Source organism: Alexandromys fortis, unplaced genomic scaffold (genome assembly GCF_014885135.2).
Source record: "Alexandromys fortis isolate MF-2015 unplaced genomic scaffold, M_Fortis_MF-2015_v1.1 scaffold_31, whole genome shotgun sequence".
Classification (NCBI taxonomy): domain Eukaryota; kingdom Metazoa; phylum Chordata; class Mammalia; order Rodentia; family Cricetidae; genus Alexandromys; species Alexandromys fortis.
Window position 1 is genome coordinate 12,028,268 of NW_026067974.1, and position 21,335 is coordinate 12,049,602.

General features: G+C 51.4%; 2 protein-coding genes across 3 annotated transcripts; both read right to left on the reverse strand.

Annotated features, from left to right (window-relative positions):
• Positions 1-268: 268 nt before the first annotated feature.
• Positions 269-4,243, reverse strand: LOC126510357 (keratin, type I cytoskeletal 13). Of its 2 annotated transcripts, none has more exons than XM_050156894.1 (8): positions 3,773-4,243; positions 2,732-2,814; positions 2,405-2,561; positions 2,070-2,231; positions 1,834-1,959; positions 1,520-1,740; positions 781-806; positions 269-462 (listed from the first exon to the last, which is right to left on the reverse strand). In XM_050156894.1, the coding sequence occupies exons 1-8, from the start codon at positions 4,241-4,243 to the stop codon at positions 389-391; spliced, it is 1,320 nt and encodes a 439-aa protein (XP_050012851.1). In that variant the 3' UTR covers positions 269-388. The 2 variants fall into 2 exon arrangements, with proteins under 2 accessions (XP_050012851.1, XP_050012850.1); XM_050156893.1 differs by having other exon boundaries at positions 269-486.
• Positions 4,244-15,456: 11,213 nt separating this feature from the next.
• LOC126510269 (keratin, type I cytoskeletal 15) lies at positions 15,457-19,664 on the reverse strand. The gene is made up of 8 exons (XM_050156771.1): positions 19,103-19,664; positions 18,167-18,249; positions 17,889-18,045; positions 17,310-17,471; positions 17,090-17,215; positions 16,700-16,920; positions 16,284-16,309; positions 15,457-15,800 (listed from the first exon to the last, which is right to left on the reverse strand). The coding sequence occupies exons 1-8, from the start codon at positions 19,589-19,591 to the stop codon at positions 15,691-15,693; spliced, it is 1,374 nt and encodes a 457-aa protein (XP_050012728.1). The 5' UTR covers positions 19,592-19,664; the 3' UTR covers positions 15,457-15,690.
• Between the last annotated feature and the right edge of the window lie 1,671 nt (positions 19,665-21,335).

The window sequence follows — 21,335 nt, forward strand, 5'->3', positions numbered from 1 at the left end:
TACCTGCCTTGAGCCTCCATTTTCCCAAAAATCCCATCAGTATCTAAGATGTCTGCTCAGCCCACCTGTACCCACCTCACCCATCACCCAAATCAGAGGGGTGGCAGAGATCACCCTCAGAAACCAGGCCAGACACCAAAACATTTGCAGGAAATCAGGAACCTTTATTGAATTATCTGTTCTTTTTAGTAGAGACATCGAGAACCCAAAGAGTGGGAAGAGCAGGGTAGGGCAGAGAAGGCCACCAATCAGGAGAGAAGGGGGCGGGTCCACCCTCTGAGGTTGTCAGAGGCATGGGGACAATGGGACTGGCTTCATGTGCAGTCCTCTCATCGTACAGGCACCATCAACTCTCCTCCTGACGGCCAGGGAAGGACTCCAAGCTGAGTTAATACTTGCGGAAATCCCCACGACCGGAAGTGGAGGGGGAGACGGAGGCACTGGCAGTGGTGGTGACATTTCCTGAGACAGAGAGAGGACAAGAGGCTCAGGCTGGAGAACCCCCACTTCAGGCTGAGCCAAGACCCCAAGAAGGCTCACAAACTCCCAAGTAGTCAAGAGGTATGTGGGCGAAGATTCTGTTACCAAAGGTGACTTTCGCCAACACAACCCCGTGACTCTGTGAGGCAGAGACATTTATGTCGATAAGTCAATAATAGAGTAGCCGTTTCCACCCAATTCCCTCCATACTGTACTTGGCTGCCTGCCCTGCCTCCTTCCCAGCCCACATCCACCCAAGCTCAGCATCTCAAAACCCCTCCCACAGAGCTGACTCCTCACCTCCAGCGTTGTTGAAGCCAGCCATCCTGGAAGGGAAGGGAGAAACAGCCATGAGCAGAGGACAATGGAGGACAGGCATCTCCTGGTCCTCTGATGTAGGAATTCTGTCACCTTTCAGAGCCTTGACTTGGAATCTTTCCCAACATTGTCTCCAGCCTTTCTTTCCCCTGAGGTATCTACCAGGTGTGCCTACCTGTCTACCTGTCTTGCCAATTTGTCTGTCTGAAAGCTCTCAAACAGACATACTATTGGTCCCAAGACTCGGGGAGTCTGGTTCACTCAGCTCCTTTCCCCCCTAAGCCCACAAAGATGGCTTAGTCTTCACAAATAGTATGAATGCAGTTAAACCGTCATCTCTCTCCTTGGTGCAGGGATAGAGCCAAGCAGGCACTCTGTCATGGAACTATGTGGTCATTTGGCTGAACCACATCCCAGCTAACTGCTGTCCTGGATTAAATGCTCCTTCCACATCCCTCTTCCAGTCTATCCACAAACAGGGACTGGCATTGGGATGTACAAAGGTACTAACCCTGCCACCCTGCTACAGAGCAGTTCCTCAGTCTAACTCGAGAGATGAGGAGGGGGCTTTGACTCCAGTTCTTTTGCCAGGTTATTTAAGCTCAAGCAGAAGCTGTTGCCTCTCCAACAAGAGGAGGCTGATCTCTAAGACGCTGCCCATTCTGCTAGCCTTTCTGTTCCTGTGACCCCTTTCTAAAGACAGTCGGTGCCAGGGACCTACTTGGCATCCTGGCCCTCGAGCAAGCTGCGGTAGGTGGCGATCTCCTGCTCCAGTCGTGTCTTGATGTCCAGCAGCATCTTGTACTCCTGGTTCTGACACTCCATCTCGCTGCGGAGCTCGCTCAGCTGGGCCTCGATGCTGCTGATGAGTCCCTGGATCTGCTGCAGCTGCAGGGCGTAGCGGCACTCTGTCTCTGCCAAGGAGCTTTCCAGGCCGGCTTTCTGATGGTCCAAAAGGAAGAAGTTATGAGGAGAGCCAGTCCAGAGGGAGACCTAGTAGTGGGGGGATCACAGGGCATGGGCAGCCGAGGGTACCATGCTCAGCTGGGACTGCAGCTCAATCTCCAGGCCCTGGAGTGTGCGCCTGAGCTCTGTGATCTCTGTCTTGCTGGTCTGGATCATGGCAGCACTGGAGGAGACTTCCTTGTTCAGCTCTGCACTCTGAATGTCAAGCAGAGAGAAGGGGGTGGTTGGGCTTAGCAAGAAGTCCTGACCAAAAGCCGTGCCCCCCCCCAGTACCACCCACCTTAGTGGGTTAGGAACACCAGTACCTTGCTCTGGAACCATTCCTCGGCATCCCTCCTATTCTTCTCTGCCAGGGCCTCATACTGTTCCCTCATCTCAGCCAGCACACGAGTCAGATCAATGCCAGGGGTGGCATCCATCTCCACGTTGACCTGGCCTACAACCTGGTTGCTGAACTCCTTCATCTCCTGTGGGGGTAGGAAAGGAAGATGTGAGAGACTCCTTTTTCTCCTTATCTCTGAGTGGCAGCAGAATGTTCTGGAAGATTCATCAGGACCTCACAGTGGATGGCAGTGTCAGCCTGCTCCCCTTGCTCACCAGAGGTGGCTCAACCCATGGCAGGCACGCCATCCCCTCTTACCTCCTCATGGTTCTTCTTCATGTAGGCCAGCTCCTCATTCAGGCTCTCGATCTGCATCTCCAGGTCAGTCTTAGACAGGGTGAGGTCATCCAACACCCTGCGCAGGCCATTGATGTCGGCCTCCACACCCTGCCGCAAGTTCAGCTCAGTTTCATACCTGAAATATTTTTAAGAATTATAAATAGCATTAGACGCATCCTACCCCATACCCTGAGCTCCTCTACGACTCCAAGGCCTTCACTCCCGGATGTCCCAGTGTCCTCCATCAGATGGGCATTCCTCTCACGTAAGAGTCTGCTGGGAAAGACGTGAGGAAGAAAGACTCACTTGAGCCTGAAGTCATCTGCAGCCAGCCTGGCATTGTCAACCTCCAGGATGATCCGGTTGTTGTCGGTGGTGGCTTCCAGGATCTACAAAACACAGAGAGAGGGAACTCTCTGGGACTGTGCTTAGAGAGCAAAACTCAATGCCTCAACTGTGCTTGAGCAAAGACGACCAACTCTGTGAGGTGAGAGGCAAGGCCAGCACCCTCTTCTTTCTCTTGAGCGTCCCCCATCAGGTCAGAGTGGGAAAGGCCAATGATGAACGCTTCAGAGGAACACCTGCTCAGGGCATCTTCCCGTAGTCAGATATTAGAGCTGTTGCCTGTCTAGGCCACTGTCTCGAGAGATGTCCCCTTAAGGTCAGAAGGGGTTCAGTGTAACTCCAGATCTATTCTGGTCACGTCCCTGGAGCTGGCCTCCCAGATAAGCAACGAAGAAACACATCCAATTGAGCCTCTTGCCCAAACATCTGCAGTGTAAGCATTAAAGCCTGTCCTGCGTAACTGGGGCTTGATCCAGGCTAGCAGATTTCTGCTCTAACAAGTTGGTGTCACGGTGTGACGGTCAGGCATCACTGAGGGCTTCCAGGCTCCGTACCAGCCTGAGCCTCTACCTCTTTACACCCCACTGAGTCATCATCCACTGAGAAGACGTTCATGTGTGGTTCTTCCAAAATAAACAGTGAACGAAGATGTCTTTTCTCTCTTGGTTTTGCCATTCACAGCGACTTTTTTAAAATGTCATGTTTCCAAATAGCTCAGTAGGTTAGGTTATAGCAACTGAGTCACAAGTAACAGTTCAGGAAGTCATTAAAAAAGTTGGCAAGAATAATGACATCAATAAACGTGAGGTATGGGAGAGAAAGCGTTTGGGCCATGGCATAAGAAAGCTTAAGGAGTAGAGAGTCTTGGTAGCACAAAGGTGGAATGGTCCCCCTGCAAGAATACGAATTCCATCCACACCTGGTCCTCTGTGCCACTACATGCCCTAGCTCTTGATGCTCTGCCCCATACTGAGAAAGCCTCCTTAGCATCAGAGTCCTCACCTTAGCCCGGAGCTCTTCAATGGTCTTGTAGTAAGCACTGTAGTCCCGCTCTGGGCTAGCTGGGCTCTGCCTCAGATGCCAGTCACGAATCTTCACCTCCAGATCAGCATTGGCGGCCTCCAGAGCGCGCACCTTTTCCAGGTAGTTGGCCAAGCGGTCGTTGAGGTTCTGCATGGTGATCTTCTCGTTGCCAGAGAGGAGGCCGCCATCGCCACCTCCAAAGTCACCGAAGCCACCGCCAAATCCACCACCGAAACCTCCACCATAGCTACCTCCAAAGCCACCTCCAAAACCACTACCAGCCCCGCCACCAAAGCCACAGCTCATGCCACCTCCATAGCCTCCAGCTGACCCTCCGGAGACAAACCGGGAAGAGCAGGTAGAGATTTTACGGCCTCCTCCAAGCTGGCAGGAACCAGCCCCAAAACCACCTCCATAGCTGGTGGAGGAACTCTGAAAGCGACAGCTCATGGTGAGGAACGAGAGTAGGAGCAGGAGCAGACAGGAGCTGAGCTTGACCAAGGCCAAGGAGGACTGTGTGGCTCTCCCTTGCTGGGCATGCCTTTTATGCACCTTCCACGGGGGTGGGACATCTTCTCTCCTCCCTTCCCCACCCTCTGACCTGATGCCAAGTGCACCTGCACCTCATTTCCCACAAGCCCAGCTACCTCTACTCTCTAGGGTGGGTAGTGTCATTGGGGGTGACTTTTTTTTTCCTTTTAATCCTTAACAAAAGGGCTGACTCAGAGGGAGCAATGTTCTGCTTGAGACTATCCTTTTGACAACCAAATTCTACTTCATCTTTCCAGTTATGAACTTCCATCCCAGCCCTGCCCTGTATTAGTCTGGGGACTGAGCTGCAATGGTCTGCCAGAGAGCCTCCTCAGGGAAAGGCCAGGCTGCAAAGTGGCCCCATGCTGCGTGGGATCACCATAGCCCCCACTACCCTTCTTTCTGCCTCTAAAAGGTCTGACTGGAATGTTCTGGAAACCCCTTGGCACTTCAACTATGCCAATGCTCCCAACACTTCTGAAGACAAATTTTGTTAATATTAAAGAATTAACCACCTAAAACATATTTAGCCTGAGGAAAAATGTGGTTCCAGGGCCTGGAGAGTTGGTTCCAGGGCTAAAAATACTTGCTGTTTTGGGAGAAGACCTGAGTTCAGTTCCCAGCATCCACTTGACAGCTCACAACTGTCTATAGCTCCAGTTCCAGAGGATCTCATTCCCTCTTCTCGGTTCTGTAAGCACCAGGAACATTCACAATGCATGAAATGCATGCAGTCAAACACTCGTGCCCGTGAAATAAAAATAAATAAATCTTTTTTTTTAAAGAAATGGCTCTAAAAAGCAACACTAATAAGAGACCCTAGGGGACCCCAGAAGGCAAACACCATTGAGGGAACTGAGATGCAGAAGGAGGGAGTAACCCCACTAATACGCTTAGAGCCTGAGTCTTCACACTCATTTTCTTTAATTTTTCAGTTTCATTTATTTATTCTGTGCCCTGGGAGAACACATGTGCCGCCTTATGCTGTGGAGTCGGGGCACAGCTATCCAGAGTCAGCTCTCCTTCTACTGCATGTGTCCCAGGCATGAAACTCTGCTCTGCTGAGCCCCTCACCAGCCCTGCCGTCAGTTTCATCCACCTTAGCAACAGCCCAGGAGGTGGCTTCGATGTTATGCCCCACTTTATACACAGAGAACTGAGTTTTTTGTTGTTGTTTTGTTTTGTTTTTTGAGGCAAGGTTTCTCTGTGTAGTTTTGGAGCCTGTCCTGGAACTAGCTTTGTAGACCAGGCTGGCCTCAAACTCAGAGAGATCCGCCTGCCTCTGCCTCCCAAGTGCTGGGATTAAAGGTGTGCACCACCACCACCTGGCTGAGAAATGAATCTTTTTTTTAAATCTTTTTTTATTGATTTTTTTATTGAGCTCTACATTTTTCTCTGCTCCCCTCCCTGCGTCTCTCTCCCCTCCCCGAGAACTGAATCTTAAGGGAGAGTCAGAACTAAACCCCAAGGCTAGTTCTACCTGCCCCCAGGTCTCATTTTAGATCTGTTTTTTTATACAATAAAGTTTATAAGTCCGGTGTCTAATTGCCTTGTCACTGATGCATGCTCCCGTTCAACTGCTCTCCAGTACTTTCCAGCACTCTGTAGACTCACAGTACCTTTCCTGAGTATCTACTCACAGCCCACACCCCTAATAAAATCACTCTTCCAACTTCTGTCAGCAGAGATGAGTCCAGAGGTTCTCCCCCATTTATTCATGCTGCTGAGTATCTTGCCAATGCTCAGAAAAGTCTACTGAGTCAATGTAAAAATAAAAGGGGAGGGGGGCTTGGTCAGTCTAATACATGGGGTTTATAGTCCATTGTTCTGATTGTCTTAGCACACCTTCCAAAGCTGAAAAGGTTCTGGAGTTTCTGAGCAGGGCCCTCATGATATCTGCTTCAGTTTGTAAAATCTGACTGAGAGACAACTAGAAGGTTATGTCTTGGGGACTAGGGTTAGGGTCTCTTTTTAAAGACCGTAGAGTGTGATTGAAAAGCTCAGGGACTGCGTAGAGACCCTGTTAGAGGAGGCCCTGCTGGTCCAGCTGGAAGGAAAAGTCTCAAGGGACCCTCTCAGAACCTGGGATAGAAAAGAAGTTTCCAGAGCTGAGAAGGAAGGACCCCAACATGGGCCCCCAAGGAGAAGTAGCACAGATGTGAGGTTGTCCCAGAACTCCCTGTGCTGATTCAGCAAGACTAGAGAAGTCCTGAGTAGGGACCTTGTCACCTTTGTGTTCAAAGGTAAGCAAGGGGACCTGTGTTTACCCAGAAGGCTGGTGGTCCTGCCAGAGCAAGACCCAGGGTGTACTGGGGTGTTCAAACACCATGATGAGTCCAGGATTTGGGCTGACCCCTAACTCTGCCCAGCCCTCCCATCCCAAACTGATGGCTCAGCTCTCTCACTGGAAAGGCGTGATTCAGCCCAAAGCAAGAGCCCTGGCTCTGTCAGGGAAGGATCAAAACTAACAAAAAGGTGATTAATGAAACCTGCCTGGCCTGAGGTGATGATGCCCCAACCCTTCCCGGGGTTGACAAGCAGGTTGAGGCCAACGCCTCTACAAGTAACAATGTCACAGATCCTCCAAAGCCCTGGCAGAGCAAACATGGATGGCATGCCATGCCTCCCCTCACAGGGTCAGGGCACAGCCCTCCCTCCCAGAAGGGACTCATGGTGCCTGTTACAAGAATGCCCTCCGCCTACACACCGTGACCCCCAGTGCCTGTGGGCACAGGCCAGGCCCTTCTGGAGGGAGCTGAACAGAGACTCATCTAGAGACCCAGTCCCCATCTCAGCAATCGTGAAAACTCACTCTAGTTTGTCTGACAATTTTCTCCTTGGCTCTTGGGCAAAATAACATGAAAATCCATCCCATCTCCGGTTATGTTTCAAGAGCAGGAGGAGAAAAAAATCACATTCACTCACCACCAACCTCAACACTAACACATCGTCGTTTAGCCTTATGTTACAAAAGGGTAATTGCTGTTGGCTCTTTCATTTCTTCAGTTTTGAGATGGAGTCTTATGTATGTAGCCAAGCGCCTTGAGCTTCTAACCCTGCTGGGTCCACCTCCCGAGTTCTAGGATCACACGCATGCTCCGCCATACCAGATTTACTCCATGCTCGTCATCAAGACCAGAGATTCATACATTGCAAACAAGCTCACTACCCACTGAGCCACATCCCCTGCTCAAGTGAGGATTTTTTTTTTATTTTTCCATTCAAAAATTTCCACTCCCTCCCCTCCTCCCACCCCCTCCCGCTCTGCCACTCACCCTCCCTCCTCCCCCTCCAGTCTTAAGAGAGGGCAGGGCACCCTGCCCTGTGGGAAGTCCAAGGCCCTCCCTGCTCCATCCAGGCCTAGAAAGGTGTGCATCCAAATAGACTAGGGTCCCAAAAAGCCAGTACATGTAGTAGAAAAAAGTCCCCATGCCATTATCAATGACTTCTCAGTCAGCCCCCATTGTCAGCCACATTCAGAGAGTCCAGTTTGATCACATGCTCTTTCAATCCCAGTCCAGCTGGATTTGGTGAGCTCCCATTAGATCAGTCATACCGTCTCAGTGGGTGGACCAACCCCTCACTGTCCTGACTTCCTTGTTCATGTTCTCCCTTCTTCTGCTCTTCATCTGGGCCTTGGGACCTCATTCCAGTGCTCTAATGTGGGTCTCTGTCTCTATCTCCATCCATCGCCGGCTGAAGGTTCTATGGTGATATTCGAGATAGTCATCAGTGTGACTATGGGACAAGGCCAGTTCAGGCACCCTCTCCTCTGAGGATTTTTCAGATGAAGCATGTGAGGTTCAAGAAAGCAAATCACTATCACTTGCCCAAGGACACCTTGAAGCCAAATTTTGAATCTGGCTTCTGGTTTTACCTACACCCAGTAGTGGGGTGCTCAGGTCTAGGAGGAGTTCGTTCCACGACAGTATGATTCATAGTAAAATATGAATATTTAGGGAGTTTTGTTTTGTTTTCTTTTAGCACACAATAAAAACCCTTAATTTTTGAGCAATAGGGACAGTGGGGACATCTTTTGTCCTCATACATGGTCTTCAGTGTTAGTCACAGACTCCAATCTCTCGGCTTTTGCTGATTGCAGGAGCATTATGGTAGATGGTTCTAGGTGGGCTCACGAACAAGGGCTGGTCACCTGAATGACTTCCAGCCTCTCCCACCCAGGCTCCAGCCCCAGAAAGGGGAAAGCAGCTGGAGGCTGTGAGCATTAATCGTGCTTATGTGATGAAATCTCCACACAGATGCTGGAGTGTGTAGTTCAGACACCTCCCAGTCCATGACGGAGGCCATGCCTATGTGCCAGAATGGTGGCAGACACCAACTTGATGAGGACAATAATTTCTGTACTGGGGGCCCAGCTACACCTCATCTGTGTGTTTCTTTACCTGACTGCTCACTTGGGGCCTTTAGCAACAATCACAATGCTTTCCTGGATTTTGGGAGCTAGTCTACCAAAGATTTCAGCCCAAGAAGGGAGTCTTGGGGGCTCTGTGACTTGTACCCAAGTGAGACACATGTTGCAATTGACCTGTAATTATCATCTGAAACAGAGCTCATTCAGTCTTGTGGGCCTGAGCCCTAGCCTTTGGGGTCTGTGCTAACTCCAGGGGATGTCAAAGTTGCACCAAGTTGTGTGATTTACAGAGGGCATCGCAGAAATGCCTGTTGGAGGAAAACCCCACACAGCAGGTCACAGGTCACATACATGCCCTGAGTTGGTGAGATTAGTGGGAAGGAGGAAGTGAACATCATGGACATGCAAGGACCTGAAGCGCTGAAGCCAGTCTGAAGTGACTTGTGAGTCGCACCGTGCCAAACAGGTGTCTCTGAGGAAGGGGGAACTGTCCTCTAGGCGAGTATCGACGGTCTGGAGGGGTCTGTTCCTCAGTAAAGTCCCCTCCCTGGTGGAAGCCTTGAGACCCTTGGGAGGTGGGTGGGTCACTCTCCACTCATCTTCCACTGATGTCAAAGGATAATGAAAATGCTCACTACACTCTGCTGAGGAAAGTGATATGATTTTTATTGCTAATTGCTCACGAGGACTGCGCTTAAGACATAAAGTGGTTTGCAGGCAGTAAAGATAAGGAGACTGGCTCGGCAGGGAAAGGTACTTGCTGCCCAAGACTAAGGACCTGATTTGGGGGAAGACACAGGCACATAATGTAAGCATCTATTGTCTCAGCCCTCCTACAGGAAAATGGGAAGTGGAGGCAAAAAACTCTCAAAAAGGTCACAGGCCAGCTGGGCTGACAGCATCAGCAACAACCAAAAGGCCCTGTGTTAAACAAAGTAGATCGTGAAGACCAGCACCCGAAACTGTCCTCCAACCTCCACATGGCACCTCCATTCACAAACAGGAATGTTTTCTCTCTCCCCTCTCTCTCTCTCTTTCCTCTCCCTCTGTCTCTCTCCTCTCTCTCTCCTCTCCCTCTCTCTCCTCCCTCCCTCCCCTCTCTCTCTCTCTCTCTCTCTCTCTCTCTCTCTCTCTCTCTCTCATGCACACACAACACACACACACACATAACTAATAAAATTAATACTATGTTGAACCTTGTATTTGCACGACCTTATTTCAGAACAACTCTGCTATATATCACACTCTTTTATTAAAGCTGGGGCAACTGAGGCACAGAGAAGTTAATTACATTGCCCAAATTCAAAATCTCAGTGGTCAGCTAGGATGTGGCTCAGCTGATACCACGCTTGCCTAGCATGCATGATGACCAGGGTTTAACACCCTGCACTGGATAAAGAAGGCAGGGTGGTGCATGCCTGTAATCTAAGCACTCGGGAAGTTGACGGCAAAAGAATTCGGAGCTCAAAGTTATCCTTGGCTACACAGTAAATTCGAAACCAGCCTGGAATACATACGAACCCATTTCAGTAAAAACAGGCGTGCTCCAGGGTCTGCCTCTTTACTGCCTGCGAACCACTGGAAGTCTTTAGTGTGTTCTTCACAATCAATGGGCAATAATAAGCGCATTATTGTACTGAATTCTGTGAGACTGCTAAGCAGGGAGTCGTGGAAACCCACAATTTGTGACCAAGAAGTTGTGGGTTGCCGGGGGACATTCTGCTGACAGCTGTTATCTGAAGCAGGTTTCTGTCTTGTGGGACTAAGCCCCCACCTGTGAGGTCTTTCTAACTATGGTTGTGTCAGAATTGAGCTGCCTTGAGTCAGATTGCAGCAGATCTTAGCAGACATCACAGAATTTCTCATTATGTAGTCTCACAAGAGGAGAGGTTCGTTACTTCATTCTTTTATGTTTGAGACAGAGTATTTGCATAGCTCAGGCTGGCCTCAAAAAGATTATGTAGTCCTGGATGACCTCAAACAAATTACATAGCCTAGGATGGTCTTGAACTTCCGATCCTCCTACCTCCACATCCCGAGTGCTAGGATTACGAGTGTAATCACACCAAGCTTATTCTGTGCTGGAGTTCAAACCCAGGGCTTCACGCAAGCTAGACAGGCTCATTGCCCACTGAGCTACAACCCCAGCCCAGGATAGGTTTTTTGTTTTGTTTTGTGTTTTAAGCCCTGATTTTTTAGATGAAGAAGTGAGTTTCAGACACGCCATCCCTTTACCCTAGGACACCTTGAAGTCAAGTTTTGAATCTCAGCTCTGGCTCTGTCTACCCTATCTAGTGGTGGGGTACTCAAGTTTCTGAGTGTCAGCTCTATCCCTGCTGTGCAAGCACATCTGTTGGCCCTTCAATGCTCAGGCACTGCTAGCACCTAGCCAGAGATGCCCCTGCTTCCCATGGTGGCCTATGATGTTAACGGCTTGCAGTGTCCGCCTTTCCAAAGACTTTCCCTGATCTGAGTTCCTAAGCCCAGAAGTTTATGGGAGTGCTCACTTGGTGAAAGATTCCCATCAGTACTGTGCCACTCAATACCCCCTTTTCACATTTAGGGAAACTGAGGCCTGGAATAGTATTAAACAAGGAAACAAGAAGAAATGCAAGGACTTTCAAAGCTTCTCGTGGACATCACAGTGAAACCATCCCTAAGCTGGCTTCAGCATGTCGTCTCTGATCCTCAGCTTTGTGTGTCTTCACCAGATTGCTAATGTGCAGACCCCTCCCTGGCCTGCACCCTGAAACCTAGCTCCTACTGCAGTGTCTTGCTTAGATGGGGTCCCTCCTCCCTCTCCTGAGAAACAGACCTTCCTCCTGACAGTCAACCCAGGCCTTCAGACAGCTCTCTCCTTCCTGAGACACCTGCTTCCTACAGAACTCCTCATGAATCACTTCAAACTAGCCTTGGTGCCTCGGGCCCTGGCATGTCCACGGTGCCGAATCCTAAAATCCCTTTCTGTCAGCACAGCCTGCCCAGGGACTCAGCGGGGTCAGCAAAGACTTCGGATGAGATGAGCCTGAGTTTCAAGCCTCCTTTGGCCACCGGCGAGCTCCACGACCTTAAGAAAGTTGCTCAACCTTCCAAGGCTTGAATGGCCGCAACTGAAAAGCAAGTATTAGAGGAGTGAGGACATAAGGCTTATCAAATACCTGAGATGAAAAAGGCATGGGGCAAGGAGAGAATTGCCCCATGGGAGAAATGCAAACCCATTGTTCGATGGCCAGGCTGAAAATCCTCCTGAGCCTCCACCCTGCACTGACACACAGCTTCGCCTTCCTCCCTCTCTGGTCCCTGCATGGCACCCATAGCAACCGAGCAGGTGGCAGGTGGCTATAGCACTTCCTCTGCCCTATTTGAGAACACAAGCCTTGGCTACATCTCTGAACACAGTTCCTGGTGCAGAGAATCCTGAGAAGCTGTTTGGGGGAGCCTTTGTCTGTGGGTGCAGGTGGTAAGACAAGGCACACAGAGGCAACATAAAAGGAACTACCCCAGCTCCCAGCCTCAGGAGCAAAGCTGTCCGGGTGGACCTCCTTCCTCCCATGGCCCTTACAGGTGACCACTACATAGACACACTTCTGAGAGAAGGGAGAGTGTTCAGAGCCGTGCATCCCAAGAGCAGGGAAGTGTTAATGTAGAACCCACACGGAGGGTTCTGCACAAGGTTCATTGCCCAGATCTGCTCTGAGGTTCCAGGTCACCATGTTCAGCCAGACTCCTCATTCTACAGGTTGGGAAATTGAGGCCCAGAGAAGGAAAAAGACCAGCTTCAGCCTTCAGGGGGATTCGGCAGCCATATCTCATGCCTGTTCTCGGAAGACCAACCTGAGCAGAAGACAAGCCCAAGACCATAACCTCTAGTCCTAAACCCAACCTCTCTCTGTAGGAATGGGAGGGGGTCACCTGCTACCTGCTTCCTCAGGCTGACTAGAACCCAAGGCCGACCTCAGCCCAGAAAATACAGAAGGTATATGTCTTCTGCCCCGAAAGGTACAGGCATCTCCTAGGACAAGGCAGGAGACAAGACTAGACAAGTTCCAAGAACATCTTGACAGCAGCACTGGGGATCCCAGGAAAGCAGAAATAGGTACTCCATGCCAGCATGGTGGTTCACACCTATAAACCCAGTAGTCAGGAAGATCAGGAGTTCTAGGTCATCCTTAGCCATAATTTGAAATCAGGTTGGGAGGTCCTGTCTCAAAAAAGCAAAAACAAGGATAAATGGGGCACTAGAGAAAGACCTCACACACACACACACACACACACACACACACACACGCACACACACTCTTCTCTCTCCCTCCCTCCCTCTCTTCTCTCTCACACACACACATTCTCCTCTCTCTCACCTCCCCCCTTTCTTCTCCCCCCTCCCCTCTCTCACACACATGCATACACAATATTTTTACATTTATTTGATTACTTATTTGTGTGTGGAAGGGGTGAGGTTGTCCTCAGTGCACTAATGGAGGTCACAGGAAAACCTATGGAGGTTGGTTCTCTCCTCCCAGGTAGATCCTGGAACTCAAACTCCAGTCTTCAGTCTTGGCAGCAAGCCCCTTTTACTCACTGAGCCACATCACCTGTCAGAGAGGCAACTTCTCCTCCCTAGACTCAGGTCTGGCTGCAGGAGAAAGCAAGCAGATGCCACCTTCAGTCTGTACCCTCTCTTGCCTTACTGCACCTTCTGTGGAGGTGTTTGTTGTTCGTTTGGTTTGGTTTGCAGACTGAAGGCAGAAAAATTCTGGCTTGGTTCAGAAGGTCTGAGGCCTCTCCTTGGGGGCCCAAAGGCCTGTAAGGCAGAGCCGGATCAGGCTACAGACTTCTACCATGGGGGTCAAAGGTGGCTTGCTATGGAACCTGGCTGTCCTCAGGGCAGGGAGAAGCCTAGATTGCCGTGAATGTCTTGAGCTTCCTTCCAGGTGAACGTAAGCCACGGCACGAGAAACAAAGGTCAGATGCCAGGACCATCTTTCTGACATCATTTCTTTATGACACTTGAACAGACTGCCTGGAGGTCAGAATAGGTTCCAGTGAGCACACTTCTTAAAAAAGATGTGTCTCGATGTCTGCTACCTCCTGTCACTGGGAGAAAATTGAGGACCTGGGGTCAGAGGGACTTATCAGGGCCCAGTGTTCCCTTTTCTGACTTGTGACCTCATTCATATTATTTCACATTCCTGGGCCTCCACTTCCTTTTATGAAACTGACTCGGGAAGCTGACACCACTCCACAGTGTTGCTGGGAGACTTAATGAGATGGTATCACGGAAGCCCTGCCCATGGCTCAACATAGTATAGATACTCCGTGAATCCCATTTCCTGCCTCCAGCCTAAGGAAGTTGACCTCCCTGTGCTGTCTGGAGACACATTGTCCCTTCAGTATCCTCAGAAGAGCGGGCACTATCTCCGTCAAGGGTCTGTGGAGAAGGGTCTTTGCCCATGGACACAACGCCAATCCTCTCCAGGGGCTTGGTGTTTTCCTTAAAGACCAGGGAGAGCTTCCCCCAGCCTTCTCCTCCCAGCAGGACTAAAGGCTTCTTGCTTCCATCCCCAGCCTTCACCCAGACCTGACAGCCTAGCCGAGCCACCCAGATCTCTCCACTCCCTCTTCTCCTACACTCTGTTCCAAGCAATGGGATCTGGGCTCTGAGGGCGTAGCCCCAGAACAGAGGCAATAAGCCGGTGTATATGGACACTGCTACTGTAATGAGCCCTAGGGGATACTGGGAATTACGAGCAGGCACAGAGGACTAGATTAAGGAAAATAGTGAAGACAGAGTTATTTTTTAATGTTGAGAAGATCAAAGGGGACTTCTTGAAGCCAGCATCTTTCCCTCTAGATGACTTAAGTGCCCTTTAGAAGGAGGTGTCTGCTTCAAAGGGAGAAAGTACAACTTTACAGAGGGACAGAGATGGACTTGGTTGGTCATCTTGAAGGCTAAACTGCCCAGCTAGACAGAAAGGAATGTTCAGTTGTGTGGTAAGGAGAGAAGCCAGGAACAGGGTCTCAAAACAAGCTGTGACGGGACACAGCCTAGGATACCAGAACAAGAGCTGGTTAAGGAGTCAGGGACAGATGAGGTCCAGTCCAGCCCCAATGCTTACTGCCCATCCACCAGGCTACCAAGCAAGTTGTTCATCTCTACAACAAACAGCAGGGTCCTCATCTCTAAGATGAGAGAAGCCCTAACCACCTACGGTGGTAAGTACTGAATCAGACACACGGACGAGTGTGCCTAGCATAGTGTCAGCCAAATACAGCAGTCACTTGAAAACAATTATTAAACATATGTTCTGTACTAGGGAGCCCAAAATACCCTACTGTCCCAGCCCCACTTCTACCCTTCCCAGTCCTCCCCATCCCATGGGATAAAGCAGAAAAGTGAGCTATTCTGGGGCCACAGCACTCCGCACACTCAAGAATGGATGAGTACACACTCAAGGAAGTAGTGGTGGTGCACGCCTTTAATCCCAGCACTTGGGAGGCAGAGGTAAGTGAATCTCTGTGAGTTCGAGGCCATCCTGGTCTACACAGTGAGTTCCAGGACAGCCAGGGCTACACAAATTTCTTTGTGTAGCCTGAAAACCCTGTATCAAAATGTGTGTGTGTGTGTGTGTGATCATTCAAGAAGAAAAAGTAAAAGAAACATAGAAATGTCAGAATGGTGACCTCCTCAGAACCGGATGCCACCAAGACATACTGAACTCAAGACCACAAGGCATTTGTGAAGAGGAAAGTGATTCTTTATTGAAGGGGCAAACACACAAAGGTCAGTTGCACCGTGCATCTCCACACTCAAAAGGAAGCAGAGAGAGCTGCAATAGGGAGAACGGGCCGAGCCCAGGAAAGGGAAGCATGGGGACCCTTTTCAGGTCACTCTCTGAAGGCACAGACTGGAGTCTGCTTTTCCATCTCTGGCCAGGGCCTCTCTCAGCCCAGGGAGAGCAGGGATGCCAAGGGTCTTTTCTCCTACAGCAGATACTTAGATTTCTCTCTTACGGGAAGAAACCACCTTTCCATCGACTGATTCCTCCACACTAATGTGGAAATTGCTGCTGCTGCTGCTGCCGCCGCTGCCACCTCCCAGGGAGGCTGCAGAAACAAAAGACAGGCTTCTGCATGGGGGACTTCCAAAAGCAGGCTTAGGCCCTGGGAAAATGGACAGCACCCCTGCAAAAAGCCACTGGCCAATCCCCCTGGAGCTGCCAGGAGGTCTGGTGAATTGCTGATCAGAGGTGAGAGCTGGTAACCCCAGGAACGCCCAGCAGTGCATGTTACGGGGGATTTTAAGCTATGCACAAACAGGAGTTACAGTGTGTGTTGTATCACACACGCATGATGGTGAGACCAGGTAGAAAGGCAACCCCTGGTCAAAGCCTGCTCAGCCTGGAATGTTCTTAGGAATCTTCTCATCTCGGTCCCACCCAGAGTCCTTGGGGCAGGAGGTTATCCTGGAGCAGGCATACCCCAACTTATTGGGACAACTGTCTCTTCCTCCTTCCTCCCCACTGTGAGTAGAACGGTGCTGCCAATACTCAGCTCACACCCACACCGAAGGGTTTTACCCTCTCTCACCTTCCCTGACACCGATGCCAGCCATCCTGAAAGAGAAGGGACACTGGATGTTAGCCAAGGAAGGAAGCTCCGGTCTCCCTAAGGGAGCCCTCTCCCCTCACACCACATGTGACTTTTCTAAGGGCTAGGGCATCCTGGGCGTCAGTCCCTCAGGCCTGACATCCCAAACAGACAGACTGGGAGCTGTAGTCCAGTCATGTCCGTCATTTACAGGAGAAGCACAGGTCCAGGGAGTGAAAGCGATGCACCGGAAGTAACAACCGAACAACCGAACACCAGAACAGAGACTCCAGGCTCCTTAGGTCTCTTCCCACTCAATAAATCACATCTTGGGAAAGCCTGATTTCCTCTTCTGATGGCCTTGAACCCCAGCCCATCCATCCCCCTCCTTTCTCTCCCTGCACCTGTACACCTACTTAGCATCCTGGCCCTCAAGCAGGTTACGGTAGGTGGCGATCTCCTGCTCCAGCCGTGTCTTGATGTCCAGCAGCATGTTGTACTCCTGGTTCTGAGCTTCCATCTCGCAGCGGAGCTCACTCAGCTGTGCCTCCAGGCTGCTGATGAGCCCCTGGATCTGCTGCAGCTGTGTGGCGTAGCGGCACTCCACCTCTGCCAGAGAGTTCTCCAGCCCCGCTTTCTGGTAGGGCAAGAGAGCCATAGACCCATCAGGCTAAAAGGCGACCCACTGAAGGTAGAGGGGTAGGAAGGAGAGTCCGGAATGACAGGAGTGTGTGGGTAGGGGTGAGGCTTTACCAGCCGCAGAAGATGGGTACATGTGTCACCCAACAGGGCCAGAGTGACCATACCATGCTGAGCTGAGACTGCAGCTCGATCTCCAGCCCCTGCATGGTGCGTCTCAGGTCTGTGATCTCCGTCTTGCTGGTCTGGATCATTTCTGTATTGGAGGCTACCTCCTTGTTCAGCTCTTCAGTCTGCAAGTCACCCATGAGAAACATGAACCTCACTGGCCTCCTCAGAGGCCCATAGAATCGGGAGGAGTGGGGGAGGGAGGCAAGTCAGACCCACCTTACTGAAGAACCAAGCCTCTGCATCCCGGCGGTTTTTCTCTGCAATGGCCTCATACTGTTCCCTCATCTCAGCCAGCACGTGGGTCAGGTCCACCCCAGGTGCTGCATCCATCTCCACGTTGACCTGGCCAGCCAGCTGACTGCTGAACTCTTTCATCTCCTGCAGGGCCGGGCGGGGAGGGGGCAGGCAGGTGGACCATTTAAAGACAAGTCTATAAAACAGACCTAAGCATCTGGAGTCCTGGGGCTAATCCTGACTGCCTCTAACTCACAGTGTGACCTTAACCCCTCATATCACCCTATCCCTGTTCCCCACTGGGGCATGAGGACCCCTCAGCTCTGAAGAACTCTCTTGTTCTGGGTCCTGTGAAACAAGGACCTTCAGATAATAAGCCCATGAAGCAAACCAATCTGCAGTTCACACCTAGCCTGGCCTTGGGTCCAGATTACCAGAGAATAGTGCCTCCATTTCCCCCAGGGCCCCTGGGGTACATTTCCGAACCACAAAGCCCTCAGCGGACTGAGACAAAAGACCTGCGGTCCCGCTCTTCTTCCTACCCCCCGGTCCTGCTGTCACCTCCTCGTGGTTCTTCTTCAGGTAGGCCAGCTCCTCATTCAGTTGCTCAATCTGCATCTCCAGGTCGGTCCTGGCCAGGGTAAGCTCATCCAGCACCCTGCGCAGCCCATTGATGTCGGCCTCCACACTCTGGCGCAGGGCCAGCTCATTCTCATACCTGGGGAATGGAAAGGCGCCAAAGTCAGGGAAGGTGAGGGGCCCCGGGGTTTCTGAGTCAGAGAGGAGAAAGGCTGGGTAGAGGGGGTGCCATAGACAGGGCTGTCGCCGTGGGAACACACTTGAGCCTGAAGTCATCCGCTGCCAGCCTGGCGTTGTCAATCTCCAGGATGACACGCGAGTTGTCGATGGTGGCAGCCAGTATCTGCAGGAGACAGAGAGTTGTACCTAAGGGCTGCTGCTTTTTCTGTCCTCTGCCCAGGTCCCCCTTTGCCAACCGCTCCCCAGCTTCGCTTCCTGTGTGCTGCAGTTGTACTGACCCATGCTACCTCTCCTGTGACACCTCCAAGGCACAGAAAACTAAAGAGGCAGCATTGCCTGGGATTGCCTGTGGGACATGGCTAGCCAAGGCCAATCTGCAATGGCTACAGTTGGCTCTGTCCAGTAAGAGACACTGTACCAGTGTCTTCTTGGGCACAGACCACAGTGGCTGCCTCCTGCATGCCCTGACAGAGTTCTTCGTCTCCAAAACACTGCAATCATTGAGAACGTGGACAGCAGCTAAGGAAAGCATTTACAACTAAGGAAAACAGTTCTAGTTAGCAAAAGGGAAAGTGAGGGGGCGGCACAGCCTGTTTTCAGTTCCCTGCTCTCCTAAGATCCAACAATGCTTTCAGCAATTAAAGACATCCTTGAGAGTTGAAGCAGCAAACGGTTCTGGCACTTAGGACTCGTGAGGTTGCGCCTGAACCGCGTGCAGATTAAAAGTAAAAGCGATCCTTTACAATAACCCCTGTAAGTGTTCGTGGGGCGGGGAGAAGGAGTTGTTCTCTTTTGTTGCCCCCATCTGCAACCCCATGTATCCAAATCAGATTCCCAAGACCACCCCCTCCCCCAGCATCAAGTAGAACAGCTGTGTTCCCACGTGTGCCTTGAAAGCAGGCGGATCCCAGGCCACACAGCAGGAAACGGCTTCTCCTAGCGGTAGTGTTGATGCTACAGATGTGCACAGCATCCCAGACGCCTGTTTCCCCTCTGCCTGACATAGGAGGACTTACTTTGTCCCGGATCTCTTCTATGGTCTTAAAGTAGTGGCTGTAGTCTCGCTCTGGACTGGCTGGGCTCTGCTTCTGGTACCAGTCTCGGATCTTCACCTCCAGCTCCGTGTTAGCCTGCTCCAGGGCACGTACTTTGTCCAGGTAGGATGCCAGGCGGTCATTGAGGTTCTGCATGGTGATCTTCTCATTGCCAGAAAGCAGACCTCCATCGCCGCCACCAAAGTCACCAAAGCCGCCACCCAAACCCCCACCGAAGGCTCCACCAAAACCGCTACCAGCACCACCACCAAAACCACAGCTCATAGCGCCACCATATCCCCCTCCTGCCCCCGAGGAGACAAACCTAGCAGAAGAAGCAGAGATACTCCGGCTCCCACCTCCCCCATAGAGACTCCCTCCACCGAAGCTGCCTCCGCCAGCACGGAGGGAAGCCCCGCGGGTAGAGCTGCCTCCAAAGGCGGAAGAAGTTTGCAAGAATGTGGTAGCCATGGTCAGGCAGCCTGTGCCTTCCTGTCCTTTTCAAGCAGGAAAGACTCTAGCAGAAGCTCCTGAGCTGGGCTGAAACCAGACTTCAGTGTTGTCGCCCCTGGCCTGGGACTCCTTATATACCCTTAGGAGGGGGTGGGGGCCTCGCCTCCTCCCCCTGAGTGGAGCCAACTCCTCTGCCTTCCAGACAAACACAGCTGCCTGCACACCTCCATAAGGCTCACTTGTGGGGAAGTTTTCTTTTCTTTTTTTTTTTTTTCCTTAATGCAACAAAAGAGATGATTCAGAATTAATGGGGTTTTGCTCTAGGCCACATTTTAACACTTGGATTACAGGTTCATTTCTTACTCCAGGAAGAAGAGAGCGGCAAGAGCAAATCCTCAGCATAGCACAGCTCCCAGGGTCCTCTCGTGTCCCACCCTGTTAGAGCAGCCGGATCAGCTCTGTCCCCCACAGCTAGCGTGTGAGCCTCACCCCGAGGTAGACAGCTGCCTGCTCTCAGTTTCCTCCATCGCTGCTCTGTACTCCCTGCTCAAAGGCCCTGTGCATGAGCCTTCAAGACTTGGAAGTCCCTAGGAATGAGAACACAGGTGACCACAGGGCAGCCTGAGGATAGGGTCTCGAGTTAAGCTCCCACTAAGGTGACCAGAAAAGCCAGTCTCTGTCCCTCTTTCCCATCCCTGATGCCTGGGAATGTTCTCTCCTCTCACTAGCCCCCACCACTCCAATCTCAGAAGTCCCTCCTGCCTCTTCAGTTCCCCCCAACTCATGGTCCTGGCTAGTTGACAAAAGCCCAGAAGGCTCAGGTTGACAGGAGTCTGATTGATAATCCTGTCACCTGCCAACTGCACATGTCACTGAACCTCTGCTTGCTCCCAAGACGCGTTGGGGCAAACCCCTGCAGATAAGACTCGGGCAAGTTCCAGAAAGCCCCCGCCTTCTCCAGCAAGAGACATGTCCCTGCTTAGCAGGGCCAGATTAACCCCCATTTGCCTTGTCAACTGCTGCCAACTGGGGAGGGGCTGAGTTAGAGGCTCTGCGTGCCTAAGTGCTGGGAGGAAGGCGGGGGCAAGGGGGGCTGGCAAGCAGGTGGAAGGCATCAGAGCTCAGAAGCCAAGGAATCAGTCCCATGGAATACCAAGGCCGAAAAAGACAGGCACACACTCAGGAGGATCCTCTGCCACCGGTTCAATAGCGCTATTTCTCTAAGACGATGGCACTGTGGGTGGTGCCCCTCCTCATGGGGACTGCGAACGAAAAGGGAAGGTGGATAAGGGTCTGGCCCGCCTTGGGCCTGTGTTTAAACCCCATTTCTATCAATGGCTCCTGTGAAACACATGTCGCTTTTTAAGGCTTAGCTTCTTTGTGATATAGAACACTTTTATGGGATGTCCTGAGACTCAAGATTCCCATCCTGCCCCCCCCCAACTCCCCGAGTCATCCGTCGGAGGGGAGTGATGGCGGCAAGTCTGACACCTGAACCTCCTGAGAACCCTCCTCGGACTCGGAGCGTTCTCAGGCTGGGCCGCTCCAGGTAGCCATCAGATGACCCTTCTTTTGGCTGTAACAGGATAATCCTCTACTTCTACCCCAGACTTTCAGGACTGACAAAGTACTTTTGTATCCACAATCCCCTCTAATCCCATGACACAATGCACAACTGTGGCCCGAGTTTCAGAAGGGACAAAATTAAGACTCAAAGGGATGACGCTGTGAGCGAGCACAGGACCGCCCACCTGAAGAGGGG